Source organism: Castanea sativa, chromosome 3 (genome assembly GCF_040712315.1).
Source record: "Castanea sativa cultivar Marrone di Chiusa Pesio chromosome 3, ASM4071231v1".
Taxonomy (NCBI): domain Eukaryota; kingdom Viridiplantae; phylum Streptophyta; class Magnoliopsida; order Fagales; family Fagaceae; genus Castanea; species Castanea sativa.
This window is the reverse complement of record NC_134015.1, coordinates 22,669,880-22,692,085: the sequence shown is the minus strand read 5'-3', so window position 1 is coordinate 22,692,085 and position 22,206 is coordinate 22,669,880. Positions and strand designations below refer to the sequence as shown.

At 35.9% G+C, this 22,206-nt stretch overlaps 2 protein-coding genes across 4 annotated transcripts in view; one reads left to right on the top strand and one right to left on the bottom strand.

The window, feature by feature from the left end:
- Positions 1 to 10,186, bottom strand: part of LOC142627046 (mediator of RNA polymerase II transcription subunit 23) — a 48,453-nt gene extending 38,267 nt beyond the window's left edge. For 2 of the 3 annotated variants that reach the window (XM_075800831.1, XM_075800833.1), the window contains exons 1-7: positions 9,982 to 10,186; positions 9,830 to 9,873; positions 6,518 to 6,617; positions 5,399 to 6,382; positions 2,103 to 2,334; positions 1,156 to 1,373; positions 387 to 594 (exon numbers count right to left, since the gene is read on the bottom strand). In XM_075800831.1, coding sequence (XP_075656946.1) covers positions 387 to 594; positions 1,156 to 1,373; positions 2,103 to 2,334; positions 5,399 to 6,382; positions 6,518 to 6,617; positions 9,830 to 9,873; positions 9,982 to 10,119 — 1,924 coding nt within the window. In that variant the 5' untranslated portion in view covers positions 10,120 to 10,186. The remainder of the gene's footprint in view (positions 1 to 386; positions 595 to 1,155; positions 1,374 to 2,102; positions 2,335 to 5,398; positions 6,383 to 6,517; positions 6,618 to 9,829; positions 9,874 to 9,981) is intronic. The other variant, XM_075800832.1, reaches the window with a different exon arrangement.
- A 10,192-nt stretch (positions 10,187 to 20,378) lies between these two features.
- On the top strand, positions 20,379 to 21,428 carry LOC142628691 (uncharacterized). The gene is made up of 3 exons (XM_075802736.1): positions 20,379 to 20,784; positions 20,894 to 21,067; positions 21,169 to 21,428. The coding sequence occupies exons 1-3, from the start codon at positions 20,379 to 20,381 to the stop codon at positions 21,426 to 21,428; spliced, it is 840 nt and encodes a 279-aa protein (XP_075658851.1).
- Positions 21,429 to 22,206: the final 778 nt, after the last annotated feature.

The window sequence follows — 22,206 nt, the reverse complement described above, 5'->3', positions numbered from 1 at the left end:
AACCCTCGTTAGTCGTTACATTGCTGTCATGATCAAAATGTCTTTGATTTGATTTTTCTATAAATATTAATTAAAAAATAATAAATAAATTTGGCTGATGAAGTACCACAAGCTCATATATGTGTAAAGACTCATTTGACAGTAGTTATAGAAGGGGGAGTGACGCTCATATAGTCATAAGGTTCCTGTAACAAAGGGACAAGTGTCCTACATATCTACATATCCAAAGTAGCAGCAATTGTAACGCAAACATTTATCCCATAGTCTGACTCAACAAATAAGCATACAGCACAATCAGATAATATTTTTTCAATTCATCAGCAGCAGTAGCCATGTGGTCAAGGAAAAAAAACTAAACTCCATGAAACGACAGGAATAAAATGTACCTTTGCTTGCTTGCCTCCACCATTCATCTATTTGCTTTCCCTTCTGGAGCTGTTCATTATTCAAATAATCCCTGGTGGCTGTGTTCAGTGACCAAATACGTAAATTCTGACAACTACTTATAAAATCAAGCAGGATACTTTGAGGATTATTAGGCTCAGAGCTTCTTTCTTCTCGATGAAACGATATTAGTTTTCTGGTTGTTTCCACCTGCCAGCAGGAACAAAATGCCTCAGGTACAGGATATCAACTTGATTAATGTGCTCAACACCAAAAGGCCTCAGGTATAGGATATCAACTTGATTAATGTGCTCAACACCAAAAGAATCATCAAAAAATTTAAAGAGAAACCTATATTTCTGCAACATAGGATTACACATAAGGAAAAGGTTTGGCTCCAAACATATTTAGAGTGATCTTGCTTCAACCTACTATGTGGCAATTAAAAAGACCATCCATGTGTAGTTTTAATCGCATGACCTTTTTAATGAGTCATGCGGCTTGATTAAATAATACACATGGATTATCTTATAATTTGCAACATAATGAATTGGAAAAGATAACTCCAAACACGTGCAAAGACACACTTTGTCCAATGGACAAAATGCCCACCCCCCTCCCACCTGCAGAAAGATTAGTTTAGCTAAAATACACCTTAGACAAGAAAACAAAAGAATTATCAATGCTTTTAATGATGTTGTATCAGTAGTGAAGGTGCCAAGAATATCAACACAGTAGAAAGGCAATGAATTTTTACTGTTAAGAAACAACCTTTCTAGGATCTGAATTCAGAGCATTCATCACAAGCTCGGCCCTTATAACTTGTGCAAGCAGCAAAGTAACGTGATTTGTCTTAAGAATGTGTGGATCACCCTCTGTAACCCGTGAAAGTAGCTTGTCCACAAAATCAACAAAGTCAATACACCCACTTTTCGTAAGAAAAAAGAAGATATCTGAAAGGATAAGCCACTCCTGCCAGCAATTTATCTCTGCCAAAATCAAGAAAAAAAAAATGTACAAGATTTTAGCTTACAAAAAATATACTTCCAGAAATTGCCCATGATTAGTCATCATACAAACAGCCACAATGAACAAAACATGCAAGTAAAAAAAAGAGGAAATGAAAACAAGCATATAGTAAAATAGGATATGAAGTCAAGCAGATAGAAAGCCACTTGCAAAAAATAGGCTACAATGACTAACATGACCAGTAAATTTTGATTGCTTGAATGTAACTAGTATCCTTCACGTGACCTCAGCAAGTCCACTCCCAGCAATAACCATGATGTATATTACAGCACTGCAATTTCATTTTAATTTTTTTAGTACTGACTTTTGTATTTTTTGTAGGAGAACTTCGCTCATATTAGTTGCACGTTGCACAGCATATTGTACAACAATCCTCACTATTAATCAAGCTCCTATGGGTAACTAACCCCACCTGCCAAAACCATTTATCGGGTACTCCATGGGCTTTTCACCCCTAATAGGCTAAGCAGTTTATCCTTATGTCCAAAAGGCAATAATACTAGCACTCCTAAAAGCATTAAAAAAATATTTTTAAAAAAACTAAAAAACTTAGGATCAAATTATCGTATTTTTAAAGATAGAAAAAGTACTACAAACTCCCTCAATTAAAGTAAGTGATGGGAAAGTGAATTGGCATTTTAACTTGGAATACAATTCAATAAACAGAAAATTAAGGAAGAGATGATTGCCTGAGTTTGTCAACTTCAATAGTTCAATAATTCTATCAATAGTTGCCTCACAAATCATTTCAGAAGTAAAAACAGCACCAGGAGTTGGCGGTTGAGGACTCTTATAGGATGGAGCCACAAGAAGCACACGCTTCCACCAATCAGGTGATGGAGTAGTGCGAAGAGCATGCCTTATACAACGCAAAGCTCTCTCCCAGTCCAAACTTCCCTTCTGAATAGACATTGCAAGATCCTATTCCAATGAAAAGAAACTAATTTAGTCCAAACTTCCCTTCTGAATAGATATTGAAAGATCCTATTCCAATGAAAAGAAGCCAATTTAAGCAACTGCAGCTGATTCTAATCCAAATAAAATTGCAAGACACACATTCACGCACAGATGCATAACTACATACATATACACATGCATGCATATTTATATATTTGTACATAAATGCAACAGGAGTGGACTAGATGCATGTAATCTCAGTTTTAACACGGGTGAAATTTTGGCAAGATCGATGGTGTGGGCAGACTTCTCTTGCTGTTTGTTACCCCAAGTTATTTAGACTTAGCCGCAATAAAGATGCCAATGTGGCATATTTTATGCATTTCACCAATGGGGTTCTTCACTAGGATCTCCACACTTTGTGCGGGCAATACAAGATTGGGAATTGGAGTCCTTGATGACTTTCATGACTACCATTTATGATTCAGAAATTAGAGGGATTAGAGAGGATAAGATGTACTAGAAAGCGGATAAGAAAAAGGGCTTCAAGGTAGGTGTTTATTACCAACCTTTGGACTCTAATACTGATACTGCTATTACTAATCATCTCTTCCCTTGGAAAATCATTTGGACATCCAAGGTCTCTTTGAGAGTAGCTTTCTTTGTATAGACCGCAGCTTTGGGTAATATTTTGACTATTGACAACTTAATGAAGAGAAATGTAAAGATTATAAATTGGTGGTATATGTGCAAATGTAATGGTGAATCTATTGACCACTTTTTGCTACATTACCCCATCATTTCAGACTTGTAGTCCATGATTTTTGGTTTGTTTGGAGTTTTCTAGGTGATGCCAAAATCTGTAGTTGAGCTCCAAGCTTGCAAGCAAGGTCACTTTTTTTGTCATTATCAAAATGGTCACATTTGGATGATTATCCAAAATGGTCACATTTGGATGATTATCCCACATTTGATGTGGTGCATTTGGAGGGGACAAATAACAGAAGTTTTGAAGATATCAAGCCCTCTATGCCTGCTCTCAAGTTATTTTTTTCCGAACTTTATTGGATTGGCTAAACTCCCTTAAGGAATCATTTTTTTCTTTTCTATTGTTGATTTTTTATATTTATGCAATTTTTGTAACTAATTGTTTCACTCCACTAAATTTCTTGTATACTTGAGCGACTTCTTTTTTCTTATATATATATTTTGACAAAATTTAGCACAAAATTGGTTGTAGTTTAAGGCCACAACCTTACTCAATATCTTTTTATTGAAGATGAATTTTAACAAATCCACCATTAAATTGCACTTTCTTCTTATATCCTCCATGCTTGCGAAATTTCTAAAAAATTAAATATCAATAGTTATGTCATCAATAAATTATTTAAATTGCAAGTTTTTGTAGTTCAAAATTATGCATAAAATATAAACTTATAAATCATATAATAAATAATATCCGATTGGCACAAAATTTGACATGTGTATTAAAGGTGTAAAAAACATGCAATTTAACGGATAAATTTTCAAAATATGTAGTAATGTCAATTTTTTTAAAATTGTAGCCTTAGACTACAACCAATTTTGTAGCTAAACTTTGTCCTATATTTTTATTAGTTATCAAAAAACAAAAATGCATGTAATCTCAATTTTATATGTATTTTATTTTATGTGTCAGGGACAATTTTGTAATTTCCAAAATTATAGACATGGGTTGTGCTAATGGTCCATTAGGTCTTATTTTGGGTTTTATTTAAGTTTTTTTTATTTAGTTGGTCTTAGTAGTAAAAGCTTAAGGAATCCAAGCCCAAGTTTTATTAGGGTTTTAAGAAATCCTATTTCAACAAGGAATAGGTAGGGTTGTAACGCATAAAATTTTCAGATTTTTAGAGAAGTATGAAGCTTTTATTGGTTTGTGTGACGCAACCCTATCCAAGATGTGATGCTGAGGAAGCCTATGCATGGCTACTGTTCACAGCAATCCAAATTCTGACTTTTCACCTTTGTTTCATCCCCAAACCCTTCTTTTCCTTTCCCCCATTGGAAACCCTACAGCCCTCATAATTTTCCAGCCTTTCCCCACCAAAACCTAACCCTAATCCCTAAAAATCTAAGTTGCCCAAGCGCTACCAGATCAGGCCCAGGATATTTAAATCAGATTTTGTTTGTTTTCACTTGTCCTACGTCACCAAGCAGCTTTTTTTTTTCCCTTATTTTACTAATAAACTGATAACAGGGAGCAAGTGACCATTTGTATCTACACAAACAAACTGGCAACGAAGCAGAGAGAGCCTAAGGGAAAGGAAGTGCACTAATTTGAAATACTATAAACCCTATCCAATAACAAAGACTTTCTAAAACATACTTACAACTGAGAAGCATATAAAAAATTAGCCTAATGAACAGGATCCATTAATGGGAGACTTTGTACACCATGTGTGTTCCATCAGAGGTTCATGCATTACTTTGTTCAAGCACTAGAGAGCTTTACATCATCTCTTCTATTGATTATCCCACAACTTGGGGAAAGAATACTCGTGATTTTTATCCAATCTACTTTATGCTTTGCAGGTCATTTTCGTTCAAATTCCATAATAGCAAAATTACCTATAATATGTTATTAAACCCCTTCTATTTCATAAGTTGAATCTACACAGCTAACGTTTCTCTCAAACACAGCATAGCTTACAAATTTCAACTGTATTACTATCTATGCAGCAACATTATCACTCAAGTAGCACTTCGCATATTTGTCAGTGGATAGAGAATAATCAAATAATAACAATAATTGTTAATAAAAAAAGACAAAATCATCATTTCTTTTGTGGATTTTTAAAATAAAATAAAATAAATCAGTAAACAACAAAAATGCTGTGACTTGTGGCAGGCCCTTAAATTAGAACTTATGACAGTGAGCAATCGAATTGAAGTAGAACCAATCACACAAAACAATTCAAGAAGTTGCACTACACAATTACAAAGGCCATTAAACCACCAAGAACATGTTTATGATATTCCAAAGATTATATAATGTATCGTTTGCATGAAATGTTAGATTCTGATAATGATATCAAGGAAAATGTCTCACCTCTCCATGCAATGGTTCTCCAAGTACACTCGGATATGTGATTGGCGAATATCGCATGTTTGCTACTGCTTCGCCTGCAATATTAGGAGCTGTTTGAGACAGAATCCGATGAGTGCCAAATGTAGGGCAATGCAAGTGTTGATCTAGCATTTGCATGTGCATAGCCATCATATCCCGCCTCCGATGGATCTCTAAGATAAGTGTAAATAAGGCTTCATCATCAGGTATGTTTTCTATGAACTGCACACCACTCCGCAATAATTCATAGAAGGGTACTCGGCATTTATCCTCTTCAACCAAAAGCCAAATCACATCCAAACAACTGTGCAGCCATTCAATAAGAGCCTTGTCAGGTCTCCAAGATTTCACTGCATCAGATTCATCAATCCCCTGTTGTCTTTGATCCCAATTAACCAGCCAATTCAGCATGTGGTAGAAAATTTCTGCATGGGTCACTGGTTTTAAATTAAATTCAAGACCAGCCAAAATAATCTTGCAACACAGCTGACGTAGACTGCTTACAGCATTATCTCTTATAGATGAATTTACTCTGGCTGTAGATTGCTGTCCATTACAGGAAATATCAGATGATTTGGCTGGTGACAGAGTTGCACATGATGGTGGTTCAATTGTTGATTGGGCAGGGGACCCAATACCATGAACTGAAGGTAATGGAGATGCCGGATTTGAAGACTGAAAATTAGAAGAATTGGGAATTGAGCTTGAAGGTGGAAGCATCCCAGACTGTGATAAACTTGTAGATGAAACAGCAGGCATCACTTGACTCCCCTGACCCACTGTCATTTCTGCAGAGGAGATTGATGAAAGAAGGAATGGCAAAAGAGTATCCCAGTTAATGTAACCTATACTACACAAGCTCCGTAAAGCAAAGAGAAGAAATTCAGCCCGTGGTGCATGACCACTACACTGCACAACGAGAGATATAAGAACAGATTCTGTCACAGCACGCAATTGCTCTTGGTCCTGAAAAACATGACCAGCATCAATACACAGAAGAACAATGGCACAATTAAGTTGAATGAAACCAAAAAATAAAAATAAAAACTAATGAAAGAACACATATGATGTAAAAAGAATAATTAAAATTCAGAAACTCACAGAAAACTGGCTTTGAAGTTGTTCAAAATCTAAGAGGAACTGCTCATTCCGAGGAGGAAGCTCCCTGTTTAGTGCAAGCACACGCTTTTGTGTCTTGTTCCTGAAGATTGGTTATTAAACAATGATTAGAGCACTAAGAGAGCAAACATCTAATCAAAGAATCCTAGCAATTCCAAAATTTTGTGATTCTTATCACACCTATTCAAGGTTTGAACAGTTACGGTAGAATATACTCACAACACAAAATATGCCAAATATTTTGATACATCTATGAATCAAACTGTTCTTTTATTAGGCCTTCCTTCTGCATCTAAATTTGTCAAAGCTTATCTTATTTACAGATAATTTTGAGTCTTTTATAGCTGCATTGAAACAAATATTTGTATAGCCAAACTCACATTATAAAATAAGGACATCTCACTACTGGTTTGGCTTGCCACCGCAAATTACTGTAAAAACGTATCATAATAGTGGTTTTTTTTTTTTTTTGATAGGTAATAAGAGTATTATAAAATAAAACTAAAGAAAGAAAATACAAGGTGTTCATGATGGTGAACACAAAAAAAAAGCAACAAACAGCAAACAACAAGGAAAAAACTTAAAATGCAATACTAAGAGAAGAAAGAAACTCAATGATAGAAGAACAATCTAAGAAGCCCCGACACCTAGACCAATCAAACAAAGTCTTCTGGCATAGAGCTTGTAACTGAACCAAGGATTTCTTAGTGTCCTCAAAAGAGCGCCGATTTCTTTCCATCCAAACAATTCACATCAAACAACCAGAAACCAAATTCCAAATGTCTGAATTAAATTTTCCCAGCCAATAGCTCCAACAAAACACCAAGCTTTCCACAAAGCCTAGCATGACCCATTGGATCGCAAAGAACTGAAGCATATGCACCCACAACAAGTGAGCTACAGGACAATAAAGGAGAAGATGATCCACAGTTTTCTCATTACAATAGCACATACAACACCGATTCACCAAGGTGTGTCCCCTAAGCATAAGATTATCCAATGTAAGGATCTACCCATGTACCGCTGTCCACAAAAAAAAATGTCACTCTCTTAGGAATCTTAACTTTCCAAACACCCTTCCAAGGAAAATTGGAGATAGATGCACCCCAAATCTTATTGTGATAGGACTGAATATCAAACTTGTCATTTCCATTGAGACACCAATGTGAAATATCACTCCCAACACCCCTAGGAATCCGAGATTGAATAAACTCAAGGAAGGAAAAGGCAGCCTCTAATTCCCTTCCATGAAAATCCCTATAAAATCTCAAATTACAGATTCTATCATTTCCACCCTCCTGGTAGCATAGAACATCAGAAATGCAAGCTTCCTTGTAATGTAAACACGCATATAACTGAGGATAGAGCATTTTATGTGAGTTATCCCCAACCCACTTATCATGCCAAAAAAGAATCCGAGTGTCATCACCCACCACTAGGGCCACATGTTTGGAGAAACTTTCCCATCCATCATGAATACCACGCCACAGACCGCATCCATGGGCCCTTCTACATATTTTGGTAGTCCACCCCCTTGACCCTCTCCATATTTAGTTGCAACAACCCTCCGCCAGAGATGGGTGCCTTCTCGTCCAAACCTCCATAACCATTTCCCTAATAAGGCTTGATTAAAATGCACTAACTTCCTGATCCCCAAACTACCCATTTCTAACGGCGAACACACCTTCTCCCAAGCTAGCAAAAGGATATTTGAAACACTCCTCTGAAAATCCCCATAAAATATTTCTCTGAATACGGTCCAACCTATCAGCCACAGCTACAAGGATGATAAATAAGGATAGATAGTACATAGGAAGGCTAGAAAGAGTACTCTTCAACAGAGTAAATCTACCACCCTTCAATAAATAAAGACGCTTCCAACCTGAGAGTTTCTTCTCCATCCTCTCCAAAATAGGATTCCAAACAAATGTTGTTTTATATGGAGTACCCAACGGCATTCCCAAGTATTTCATAGGTAGACTACCTACCCTACATCGAAGTATGGTAGCCAAAACACCTATATTTCCAACCTCCCCAACCGGAACAATCTCACTCTTCCCCAAATTTACTTTCAAACCAGTAAACACTTGAAAGCAGGTCAAAGCCAGCTTAATGGACAACAACTGATCTCTAGAAGCATTGCAAAACAAGATGGTATCATCTGCAAACAGCAAGTGTGAAATGCGTACCCCTATATAGTTAACTGGCCCCACATGAAAACCACAAAGCAGACCACACTCCTCAGTTTTCTTCAAAATCCGACTTAGTACTTCCATAATTAAAAGAAAAAGAAGAGGGGACAGCAGGTCACCTTGTCTCAACCCACGAGAGCTTCCAAAAAAGCCTACCGGAGATCCATTCACAAGAATAGAGAAGCAAACAGTAGTGATGCAAGCCTTAATCCACCCCCTCCATTTCACCCCAAAACCCATCCTATCCAACAAATAGAATAATGCATCCCAATTCATGTGATCAGGCTTTCTCAATGTCCAATTTACAGACCACACTTGGAACATGACTCTTCAAAAAAAAGGGGTAAAGCAACTCAAAAAAAAAGGATTCGTGTAGGAGCTTTGTGTCGTTTTAAAGGTAGGTCATATCCTAGATGAAGAAAGAAAGATTCTTAATACTTTCAGAAACTAGAATATAACCCATGTAAGTAAGAAAGGAAATTTGGTGGCACATAGACTGGCAAGGCATGCTGAGTATGTAGAGGATGTAAAAAGCAAAGTTCGAGGAAATACTCGCACTCCTAGAAACACAACTTACTTTGTATGCATCACGACAGAAAATTAATGAAACAACATCTTATTCATTCATTAGTGACTATATTTTACCCTGGCCGTCAACCTCCTGCAACCCTCTTCATTTTTCCCAGCCTTGGAACCTCCATGATCAAATAAACGACACTAAGCACAGACACGGGCGGAGTTATATATTATATCAGTGAGAAATATATTGATTAGGAAGTTCAAACAAAATTGCCTTAACGTAACCAGTTTCAATTCATATCTATTTAGCATTGTCGATAAATTTTCCATTGCTTCATTCGAAAGACTAACTAAAAAAATGGATTTTCTCAACTTAGGATGAAATAAACAACGCAATTTCATCTATCTTTCAATGAGTAGAGCCGCAATTAACTTTAATTTCACTTTTTAAAACTTAAATTTAGACAAGACAAGCTAATAATATGAACAAATTAACACTGCCTCATGCAACTCAACCCTAAAAAAAAAAAAGTTTCAATATAGAAATAGAAACACAAACGCATATATATATGTATGTACTTACGGAGGTTCTCGAATCGAATCTTCAGGTTTCTGGCGACTACTTCTCTGCAAAATTAAGAAAGACACAATATTTTAATTAATTAAGAAGACGAAGAGGAAGAAGAAGAAGAAGAAGAAAAGGAAGGGATGAGAATTGGGAGAGAGTGTTAATACGCCTAAGTAGAGATTGAAGAGATCGACGATAGCAGCGCGAGCAGGGTGGAACTGGTAGGCACGAGAAGCTGAGGCGGAGGCTGAAGCTGGAGCCGCAGTCGGAGCTGATCTCTGAGCTTGGTTTTGGGATTGATCCATTTTGACTCATGGAGGAAGAGAGAGAGAGAGAGAGAGAGAAATGTGTGAAATGTGTGAAGTGTGGGTGTCTGTGAAGTCTAGAAAGAAAGTGCAAATGTTTTTGAATGAATGAATGAATTTGGGGACCAGTCAAATTTTGAGAGGGTGGGTGGACTGTCGGGTTCGGGGCTCCGAATTTGTTTTGGATGAAAGAAGAGAAGTGTCAAGTGACCACTGACCCGTGGAAATGCTTTAGAATAAAGACCTGTAGCTGCTATGCGACAAGTCGTTTTTAATATTTTGTAATAAGTAGTGTATAACTACAGGTCGTTTATTTAGTTGTTTAATGCTTAGCTGCTGTCCATGTGCAAGTCACGTGCCACTTAATTAAGTTGTTAGTGGAGAAGGCAGTTATTTTTCAGTTGGTGATTTTCATCTGCTCTCCCTGTTTTTGGGTTTTGTATACTAGCCTCATCACACATGCTCTGCATGTGCAATGAAACTCTTTTTCTTTTTTTTTGAGTTTAATGTCATAATTTTTTAATTTAGATTTATTTATTGTTAGTGAGGTTACACAGGAAAAATCTTTAAAAAGCTATTTAGGATTTTGAAAATGAGTAACCTGTTGAATTTAGTGTGTACTAATTTTTAGAATAAAAAAATTGTATCAATCGTGTGTGAGATATATATTTAAATAGAGAGTATGTATTAATTTTTAGGAAAAAGGTTTATACAATAGTTTTCTGTTTTTGAATTTTGTTAAATTACAATTTTTCCCTATTTTTTATTTTTTTGGAATAATAATTATCTAATAGATTAAAAGTATTTTTTGCATATTTTGAAGGCATAACCAACTTTCTAAATCCTTTTAATATATAGAGATCAACCTAAATTTGATGGAATAAGATTTAGTAATGCAGTTTTTCATCAATTAGATTTTCTCCTAATTTCAATAAAATTGATAAAAATAACAGAATGGGTAAATTTCTTTCGTATACCGTAAGGTTTTGGCTAATATCAACCAGGTTCAAAATTGACCAATTTGATCCTTAAAGTAAACTTAGTCCCTAAGACAGTTGAGAAAAATGACTAACTGACCTAACAGTTTTTAGGGATTAAGTTGGCTTTAGGAACCAAATTGGTAAGTTTTGAAAATCTTGGACCTAATCATTAGCCCAAATCTCAAGATATGCTAATAGAATATACCCTAGCAAATGTAAAACTCTTACCAAATCAAAATTGCTATTTAGAAATGTTAGATTAACAGGTGTTTTTAGGACATTGTTGTGTGTTCTTTACATTGACTTAAACCAACCACTCACATATATGATATATCCACTCTTTCTTCATCTTTCAAAACTCAGGCTTACACTTACACGGATAAATCGTCTTCTAAACCCTTTATTTTCTTCCCCAAACATTATTGTGTGTTCTTTACATTGACTAGACATGGAAGGAGAAAATGATTCTTTCCTTAATATCCGAGCAAATAGTGATATTTTTGTTGAAATTTGCACATCTCCCTCCCAAGGAAATTTGCAACATAATAAGTGTATCCAAAAGTCTAGAATCATTTACGAGAAAAACCCAAAATTTGTTGCCAAATATCTCTTTAGTTGCAAGGAGATGTTCAGCAATCTTATTAGGTTCTACGAAAGCTTCTCCATTGATGATCCCCATTGAAACCGTGGCGTTATTATGACTTTAACCAACCCATAACATTCCTTCTCGTCAGAGGTGGATATTTTTTTGAGCCAATGTTTATTTCCATTCAAGAATGTGCTAGTGGCCCATCATTGAGCTATCTAAAAGACAATAACTTTGGACCTAGTTGAGGTGATTGATTGTTGTAATGATTTGTTATTTTGTTAACGTTACAAATCCGTAACATTTATCAGATCTTATATAATATGCAATTTTTTGACCAAAGAACATGTCATTCTTCCCGACCATGCTAAACATTATGTAGTTATTGCCACGGTTTTAAACCACCACAAAAAGTCAAGCATTTTTCAAAATTTAAAAAAAAAAAAAAAATTTTGAAAACCCGGTTTTTTACTTCAAACCTATTGCAACGGTTTCAAACCACCATAATAGCTATTTATATTGCGAATACCTATTCCGGAAGTTTAAAACCATCATAATAGGTTCTGTGAATTTTTTGGAATATAAACCCATTGCAGCAGTTCAAAAGCGTTGTAATAGGTATTTCAATTCTAAATACAGTCTGAAAGCGCTATAATAGGTGATGTGAATTTTGTAAGCCTAGTTTTTGACTTTAAACTTATTGAATAGTTTTCAAATGACTGCATGTGTAAATATCTATTGCAGCAGTTCAAAACCATCGCAATAGGTCCTGTGAAAATTTTGTAATGTAGACCTATTGTGGTGGTTTTAAAACTGCTGCAATTGGTCATTCAAATTTGGGAATAATTTGAACCTATAACAGCAATTTTAAAACTATTGTAATAGGTTTTTTTTTTTTTAAGTTTTAATTGAAAACCTACATTATATTCAAAATAGTAAATTGTTTATTGCAAATATCACTGAATCAAAGTTGTCATTGAAATATTTGGAGTTTATTGCAACAAATTTTTTTTGTTGCACAAACTTATTACCTTAAATTTTAGGCGTAAATGCACTTTTAGTCCCTATATTTTGATATTTTTCATTTTAGTCCTTACATTTTATTTTTACCACTTTTAGTCCCTAAACCAATTAACGCGTATTATTTTCGTCATTTCCGTCAGTCAACCGACGGAAATAGCTGAGGTGGCAGCCAGAGACATTAAAATATTATTAAAAATGCCACATTAGCATCTTTTAAAAAAAAAATTGTGAATTTTAATTAAATAGAAAACAGAAATTTTAAAAAAAAATCACTAAAATTAAGATAAAAAATATCTTGACTCTCTTTGGTGTTTTCTCTTCCATCTCATTTTCTTAAATTAGTTTTTCTTCTCTCTCTCTCATCCGTGTCTCACTCTCTTAAATTTTCTCATTCTCTTCTCTCTGTCTCTCTCATTTGTGTTTCTCACTCGTGGTAATTGGTGGTGCAGTGGCTCGTGGTGGTTGTGGCGGGTTGAGATCGGGGTGGGGTGGGTTGAGGTTGGTCTAGGGTGGGTGAGCTGAGATCGAGGTGGGTTGGATGAGTTGAGATCGGGGTGGGGTGGGTTGAGGCTGGTCTGGGGTGGGTGGGTTGAGATCGGGGTGGGGTGGATGGGTTGAGATCGGGGTGGGATGGGGTGGGTTTGAGGTTGGGTTGAGGTGGGTGGGTTGTGAGCTGGCTGGGTCGGGATTCGGCCGGTGAAATAGTTATCACCAAGATGCAAATGGCGGAGATTAGGCATTTCAACGACAGTCAGAGGCAACTCACCGATCATGTTGTTGTTGTTGTAGAGATTGAGGACTTGGAGATTCTTGAGAGAAGCGAGTTGGGTTGGGAAAGTGTCGTTGAAAATGTTGTTGAGGTTGGCTTAGGTTTAGGTTAGGCTGGGGTGGGTAGGTTGAGACCGGCTGGGGTGGCTTGAGTCGAGGTGGCTGGGGTTGAAACCAAGTTGGGTTTGGCTGTGGCGGTTGGGATGGTGGGTTGTGGCGGTTGTGATGGTTTCTCAAATTTTTCTGGGTTTGAAATTTATAGGTTTGTTTTTGGGTTTGATGTTTGTATGGAGGGTTTGATTTTTCATGTGATGTTCTAGGTTTGCTAGAGATTGAGGATTGGGTTTGGGTTTGGGTTTGTGTTCTTTGTGTTTTGAATCTTTGAAGGTCTTTGTATTTTGTAGGTCTGTGCCCTTTGATTTTACGCATTCCATGTTGGCATGTTCTTGATTTTTTTAATTTCCTCGGCATTTGATTCGTGTTCTTGGGTTTGATTTTCTGGGTTTGTGTTCTTCTTGGGGTTGATTTTCTGGGTTTGTGTTCTTGATTCATGTTCTTGGGGTTGATTTTCTGGGTTTGTGTTCTTGTGTTCATAGGATTTTATTGTTTTTAATTCTGTTTTTTTTTTAGTTAAAATTGACAATTTTTTTTAAATAGATGCTGATGTGGCATTTTTAATAATATTTTAATATCTCTGGTTGCCACCTCAGCTATTTTTGTCGATTGATTGACGGAAATGACGAAAATAACACGCGTTAATTGGTTTAGGGACTAAAAGTGGTAAAAATAAAATGTAGGGATTAAAATGAAAAAACGTCAAAATGTAGGGACTAAAAGTGCATTTACGCCAACTTTTTTATTGCAACAAAATTTTTTGTTGCATAAACTTATTACCTTAAATTTTATTACAACACATCATATCAACTATTGCATGACTCTAAATATTTGTCAAATCCTATATAATATGTAATCCTTTGACCAAAAAACATGTTGTTCTTCCAAGCTATAGTACATTGTTTAGTACGTATTGCATGCTAATACAACATATCTTGGCTATCTACAATATAAGGTTATTTGTATCTGTGACATCAAATAAAAAAATTTTAAAAATAAAAACCCTTCATTTCTATTATCTAGTTTTTTGTGGGAGATGGGTAGGTGGGAGATTTTCGATGTCAAACTTCCACCATTATCTAACTAGTACACAATGAGTTCAAAAGCGGTGTCTAACGATGACCTATTTTAGGATTGGCTTGAGGAACATATTCTTATATGCCACCTGAACCAAAAAGATTGACATTGTAATAATTTAATTTAACTTAATTTAGTCAATTATTTGCAATCTATGATAATAAGATTCGTAAAGTAATAGTCTATACCTACTATATATTCTAAACAGTAAATTGTTTAATACAATGATATAGATATATATCATTGCATCAAAGTTGTCACTAAAATATTTGGAGCTTATTGCAACAAAAGTTATTGTCGCACAAACTTATTATCTCAAATTTTATTACCACACCTTTAGACACCGCATTTTATACTCCTTACGACTCAGACCTCTGTTCCCTAATGATGCTTAAACTCTAAGGCCTAAGGCTAGTTTAGAGCCCAATTAGATATCAAATTGACTTGAGAAGTGTTAAAATGAAAAATATAACCTTTTAATTGAACAAAAATCTATTTTTAGAAATAAAATAACCAAAGTGGCTATCGGCCCACGTACGTGGGCAACAACCTACGTATGTGGGCCAAAGCATGCGTATACAGTTAGGGTTTCAAAAGTATGGAAAAAGCAAATTTTCTACAATAATGGCTGAGGTTTGGAATGAATCTCACATTGTCTAGGAGTCGCTCCAAACCTCATTTTTTCCATTATAAAAAACCTTTCATGGTACAATTTCAAAACACACAAAAATCCTACGAGAAAAACCTAAGATTCACTAGAAAATAATGAACCAAAAGGGAGTTTTTTACAAAATACCCTCAAGTCAATTTTGTTCGATTGAGACCTTTTCTGGCATCAATCCTTTTAGTTTAACATTGCTAATCACTTTCTTATTGGTTTGTGAATAGATTTGACTGAGGGGAACGGTCAAAAATCAAGCTTGGGAAGCTTTTGTGTGAGGTATTCTCTTAAACTTTTTTTTCTTTTTCCTTCCTTTTATTTTCTGCCTTTAAATCTTCTTGTTTGCTTGTTAGAATATGTTTTAATATGTTTTTCTAGGTTAAGTTTAAGTTTTTGTATGCTTAAAATGCATGTTTGGTTGTTAAAATCGGGGTTTTAGTTCATGGTCTGTTTTATGCTTAGTTCATTTTTGGGTTTGGGTTTTAAACAAGTCCCATGCACACATGCCATGAGCATGTGTATGCAGGCCTCTAGCTGCGCACGCAAGCACTTACCCAGAAACCCTAATCTAGATTTCTTGTTGTTTGGCTCGTTTGTTTCACATGCCTTGACTCTTTTTAAAATCTTTTTTATATGTTTATACGTATTTGTGCCTCTCTCTTATATGCTTGTTGTCTTTAACATGCTTAGATTAGGGTTTTTATGTTTGTTTCTTGCTTTGATGCCATGTCATTCATTCACATGTCCATGCATCAATGTCATAGGTGATGTGTTACTATAAGATAAGTAAATGGTAAGTAATGCATTAAAAATGTTCATGCATTTGTGTTGTGGTTTATTTGATGGTATGATGAAGCATGCTTAGATGTATGATTAGGGTTTGTAATATGTTAATGCCTTGCTGCCATGATCAAGTTGCTGCCTTGTTTTAGATATATGATAGGATTTTCACATGATAGATTAATGCTAGGGTTTCTTTTGTGTGTTTGGCTCTCTTTTGCTTTGTGGATAGATAAATATGCTTGTTTAGGGATAAAGATGCCACGTTGTATGTTAGATGCATGATTAGTGTGTGTGTGAGTTTATAATATAAGTGTTGAATTAGTTTTTAATAGGGTAAAGACATAAGACATGATGATGAGAGGCTAACCTTAGGGTTGGGCGATCTTGGGTGCCAATCACCTTCCTAAGAGCGCACCTAAACTCCGAATCCATACTCTTATAGTAAGATCAACGGTCTTTCTTCGAAGAGACGCTATATATATGGTTCCTAAACCATTGCAAAAACTAGGTGGCAACTCCCCTCTTGTGTCCACAGTGGCAACTCTACTAGGGATTGTAAGTTTAATTCTTGTCCTATGTCTTAACCTTAATAAAGGTTTATTCAATACTTGTTTACACACAAATCACTTGGTTTTATTGTCTCTTTTACCTTGATTAGTGATGAGTGGGAAGGTGAAAGGCTTCATTCGGGCCCAAGTCTTTCGAAGTTTATCCTACCAACTCACAATCGGTGTCATCGCCTATAATGGACTCTGAGTACATTAAAGGTTTGCTAACAATCCACTATGGGGTCCACTTAGGCCCTAGGTTGGAATCATAACCCACCCAGCTATAAGTAACCTACTTATCTATCCATTTAGCTTTAGGAACTCTACCCACACTAGAGAGATCTTAGACCCTATCACAAAGGATACATTTTATAGCTCTTGTTTGTTTAACCATATATCGCGTGTTCACCTGATTCTAAAGAACAAATAAGGATGTAAAAAATGAAAAGGGATAAACCTAAAGTTATGGTATACCCTAAGAAGTCGTGGGATAAAAGAAAAGAAACTCTCACATATAAGAGGCTTGTCCTTAGATCCAAAGGTATATCTTAACTTGAAAGGTTCATAAGACCATAGCCTTATTGCTATCATAGGCCCGAGTGGAAAAAGCTCTTTTGAAAAAGAGAACTTTGGGTCTAAGATAACCAATATACTATGGACTTAGCATCGAAATCCTACAAAGCCAATATGAACTTCCCTAATCTTGGGCCTCCATGTTGCATGCCTATGCCTAAAATGATGAGAACTTCATGGACTTTGAGAGGAAAACTATAATATATTCTAGCTAAATGGCTATTTCAAAAGGAAAAAGTGAAATGATAAATAAATGATGAAAAGCCCAAAAGTGATGAATACATTGTAAGCCTAAGTTTGCGACAAAGAGTTGAAAAATTCCTAGGTGCATTCTAATGAAAACCCATGAGAGTAAGACGAGAGCTTTATTGTAAATAGACCAAAGCCCAATGAAACAAGGGGCAAGAATCCATAAAAGGGAAATGAGTGATATTGTAATTGGCCCTTCATTAAAATAAAACTTAAGAATTTTCTAAGGACATTTAAAAGTTGAAAGGGACATTTAATTGGGACATGAACTTAATGAAAATAGGGCTTCTTTTCAGGCATCATTGCACCATCAAAGTCAAAAAAACACGTCCCCACTCCCATTTGGATTCGAGAGAAAGGAATGCGCTTGATCAAGATTGATGATACATACCAAGAAGAGGAAGTAACCTTTCAAGAAACAATGACTGCTTCCATGGAAGATTCAATGGCACAAAAGATCCTTAAGGCCTTGGATGAACATGGAGAGGCCCTTAAGAAAATGGGAGGGTGCCTCACTAGGTTGGAGGAATCTAAGCTCAAGAAATCCACACATGTGGAAATCCATGATAATAAGGAGGAAGTGGAGAAATGGGACGAAAAGGACAAAGCGAAATATGAAAGAAACAAGTAATTTGAGACGCTCACTGCGGAAACCGTAGTTGTGAGGGAAAAAAAATGGAGAAAATGTAACTTGCCTTTGGTAAGGCGCAAAGAATGGATGACTACCTCTATAACATAAGGGGAGTAAGCTTAAAAACTCCTATTGCATTGCCTCCCAAGTTAAAGATCTTCGATGCGGAAAAGTTTGATGGGATTGGGGAGCCGAAGTAACACATAAGAAGATACCTAAGCATTACTGAAATGAAAAGGCTAAATGAGAAGCAAACTTTGCATGCATTTCCCATCTCACTCACGAGAGGTGCGTCAAGGTGGTATTATATCCTTGATCCAAGCAAAACTAAGGTGTGGAATGAACTAGTGGAGTTGTTTGTGGACTAATTCATCTTCAATCCTATGATTGATGGGACTTTAAAGGATTTGGAGACTACCAAACAAGGTGTGGGGGAGACATTTTCCGAGTCAATAGGCTAAATGAAAAAGACCAAATCAACATGATCATAAAAAAAAAAACTTGCTTCTGGCTTATAATAGTAGGCTTTTGTCATTGCCTATTAGTTTATTTGGAGAACTATGTGATTGTGGAACAAGATTCGAAGATGCTTTCAATAATGGGCAATTGGAGAAAGGGGAAAGCAAGCCTCTAACCAAGAAAACATATGGAAGGGGAGCAACTAGCACCAAAACACCCAATCTATTAAATGTAAGTGTCATCATGTCCCAACCAACACTAGCCTACCTAAAGAAAGCTCGCAGAGAATTTTCCAACCTAGGAATGACCCTCACTTAAGCATATGAAAACCTATCCTCCAAAGGATTTATCAAACCTCTAGACCCTACACCCATGCCTAATCTCATACCTCCCACTTGGAACCTCAATGAATATTGCCACTACCACCACCAAAAATCCCCATAAAACCAATAATTGTTTCTACGTCAAACATGAGATACAGACCTTATAAGCAATGGAACTCTCTCAAATCCCAACATCATCTCCAAACCCAACATTAAAAAGAAACCTTTACCTAATTACCATAGGGCTCCCCCTCCATACCAAAATTGGGTGCAAATAGATGAGTTTGAATGGAATTGCTCAAAATTGATAGAGATTACAAATGTTGATATCAATGTTGTGGAAGTCCAAGGGATATGGGATGAAGAAGATGAAGCCTTGAAGGAGGCGGTAGCGATATGGGGAATACTTCCCAAAGGAGTGATAGAATTAAAGAAAAGGGTCTTATAGGACAATGTAGCAAATATCACTAGGAGTGGGAAGCACTACAAGCCATCCTTTTTGGAAAAGGATCATCCTAGTAGAGATTCTGGGGAAGGGTCCAAGCCCACGGAATCTAAAGGAGACGAAGAGGAAAAGGATAGGGTCCTAATGCAATTGAAGAAGACTCAAGGTCATGTGTCCATATGGGGCCTACTCATGACCTCTCAAAAGCATCGTAAGGCTCTTTTGGATGCCTTGAATGGGAAAGAAATACCTATAGAAACAACCATAGTTGTCAAAATCGAGATTTGGATCGTAAAATTGCACAATTTTACGATCCCACCTCACCAAAAAGTTTAGAATCGTAGTAGGGCAGCAAAAATGGTAGGATCGTATGTAAAATCGTATATGATCGTATGGGATCCTACAATCCTACCATTTGGCTTGGGCTTTTTTTTTTTAAAGTGGGATTCATTTGAGGAAGATAATCCACCTAAACCCACAAGCCCAACGGGTTATCAGAAGCCCAATAATGAATTGAAGTCCCAAATTTACCCCTATGTCAACATAAAATCTCAAAAAAACCTATAGTACTTAAGTTTAACGTTTTCAAAAACAAAACCTAAAATATTTAGAAACACTAAGCTCTAGCACCTCTGTCCCACGCCTCCTAAGTCCTCTGTCAAAAACCCAGCACCTCTCAACCCTCTTAATGATGTTGCCGTGAGCCATCGCTGCCTTTAAGCTTTCTGGTAATTTGCTTTGGTAGTTAGTAGTTTATCATTTATTTGTACTTTGACAGCTTGATTCCAGATTGTTGTGTTGTGTATATGATTTTGACAAAGCTTTTAAGGTTTTTATTTTTCTATTTTGTTAACTAAATTAAGTAAAATTTGAAAAATTATGAAATAGGATCTTCAGTATTTGATTCTTTAAGAAATATTAGTGAACACAATTAATAGTTTAGAATTGCAGACAACCTGTTTGATGAATTCTCTATGTGATTTTTTAAGCATGCTCTGTATCTTGGTATCTTTTTTTGCAGCTCTAGTACAAATATACAATGTCTACTTTGGATAGAAAGAAAATTAAGCAAAAAAATGCACCAGGAAATAGGTCTGACTCGGGATGGGATCATGGTGTTGAAGTAAATTCAAGGCAAGTTCAATGTAATTATTGCAAAGAAAGTCATAGTGGGGGCATATATCGGATGAAGCATCATTTAGCTGGGACTAGGAAAAATGTTTCAGCTTGTCCTTGTGTGCCAGAAAAGGTGAAGGAAAAATTTGTGGCTTATTTGAATGCCCAAGCTGAAGCATCTGTAAAAAAGAAAAGGTGGTATACTATAGAAGAAGAGGATGATGACAACGATGATGAAGTAGTTGAAATACAACAACTACATTCATCAAAAGGGAGGGGCAGACACATAGGCTCCATGGATAAATTTGTTACAAAAAAAGAAGAAGCAAGTAACAATGAATTATACGTTTAAAAAAGGAGAACATGATATAGTGATCCAAAAAATTGCTAGATTCTTCTACACTAGTGTCATCCCTTTTAATTGTGTCAAAAATCCAGAGTTTCTACGAATGATTGATATGATTTCAAGATTTGGAATTGGCCTCAAGCCTCCTTCCTATCATGAGATTAGGGAGACATGCTTGAAGAAAGAGGTAGATTTTACACAACAAATGCTTGAAGAATATAAGGTTGAATGGAAAAAACAGGTTGTTCAATTATGTCTTATGGCTGGTCTGATAAGAAAATGAGATCCATCTGTAATTTTTTGGTGAATAGTCCCAAAGGAACCATTTTCCTATACTCTATAGACACATCTAACATATCTAAAACAGTTGAAAAAGTTTGTCAAATGTTAGATGAAGTTGTGGATAGGGTTGGAAAGGAGAATGTTGTGCAATTGGTGACTGACAATGCTGCAAACTACAAACTAGTTGGAGAGATGTTGATGCAGAAGAGAAAGTGCTTGTTTCGGACTCCATGTGCTGCCCATTGCTTGGATTTGATGCTTGAGGATTTTGAAAAAAAGATTAAGGACCATAAGTACACAATTGCAAAGGGGAAGAAGATTACAACGTACATATATTCTAGCTAGAGCTATGCTTTTAAATTGGTTGAGGGATTTCACTAAAGGGAGGGAATTGATTAAACCTACTGCCACTAGATTTGCAACATCATATTTGACATTGTCATGCCTTAATGAGTTCAAATAAGAATTGATGACAATGTTCTCTTTAGAACAATGGAGGTGTAGTAAATTTGCAAAAACAAAAGAAGGAAAAATAATTCATGCCATAGTTATGGATAACAACGGCTTTTGGCGACTTGTTGTCAAATGCTTGGAGGTTGCAATATTCCTTTTAAAGGTATTTCGCATGGTTGACTCTGATACACCTCCAATGGGATTCATTAATCTAGAAATGGAAAAAGTAAAAGAAGAAATACATAAAAATTTCAATAATGTTCAAAAGAGGTAACCATTTTATTTATATCTTCCTTAAATTTACATTTGTTTTTAATTTATTAGCTTATTAAATATATAGTCATTGTTTTTTTAATATAATATCCACTGTTTTAAATTGTAGTTACAAAGAGATATGGGATATTATTGATGATCGATGGGAAATGCAACTTCATAGGCCTTTGCATGCTGCGGGATACTATTTAAACCCTTCTATTCATTATGATTCTTCTTTTGATTCGGGTTCAGATATTAAATTAGAACTATATACATGTCTTCAATGAATGGTTCTAGAAGTTAGTGATAGGAAAAAGATAGATGTCCAACTTGAAAAGTTCAAACAAGCAAAGGGACTCTTTGGTATTGAAGCTATCATACTAGCCAGAAATATTAAACAGCTAGGTAACAATTT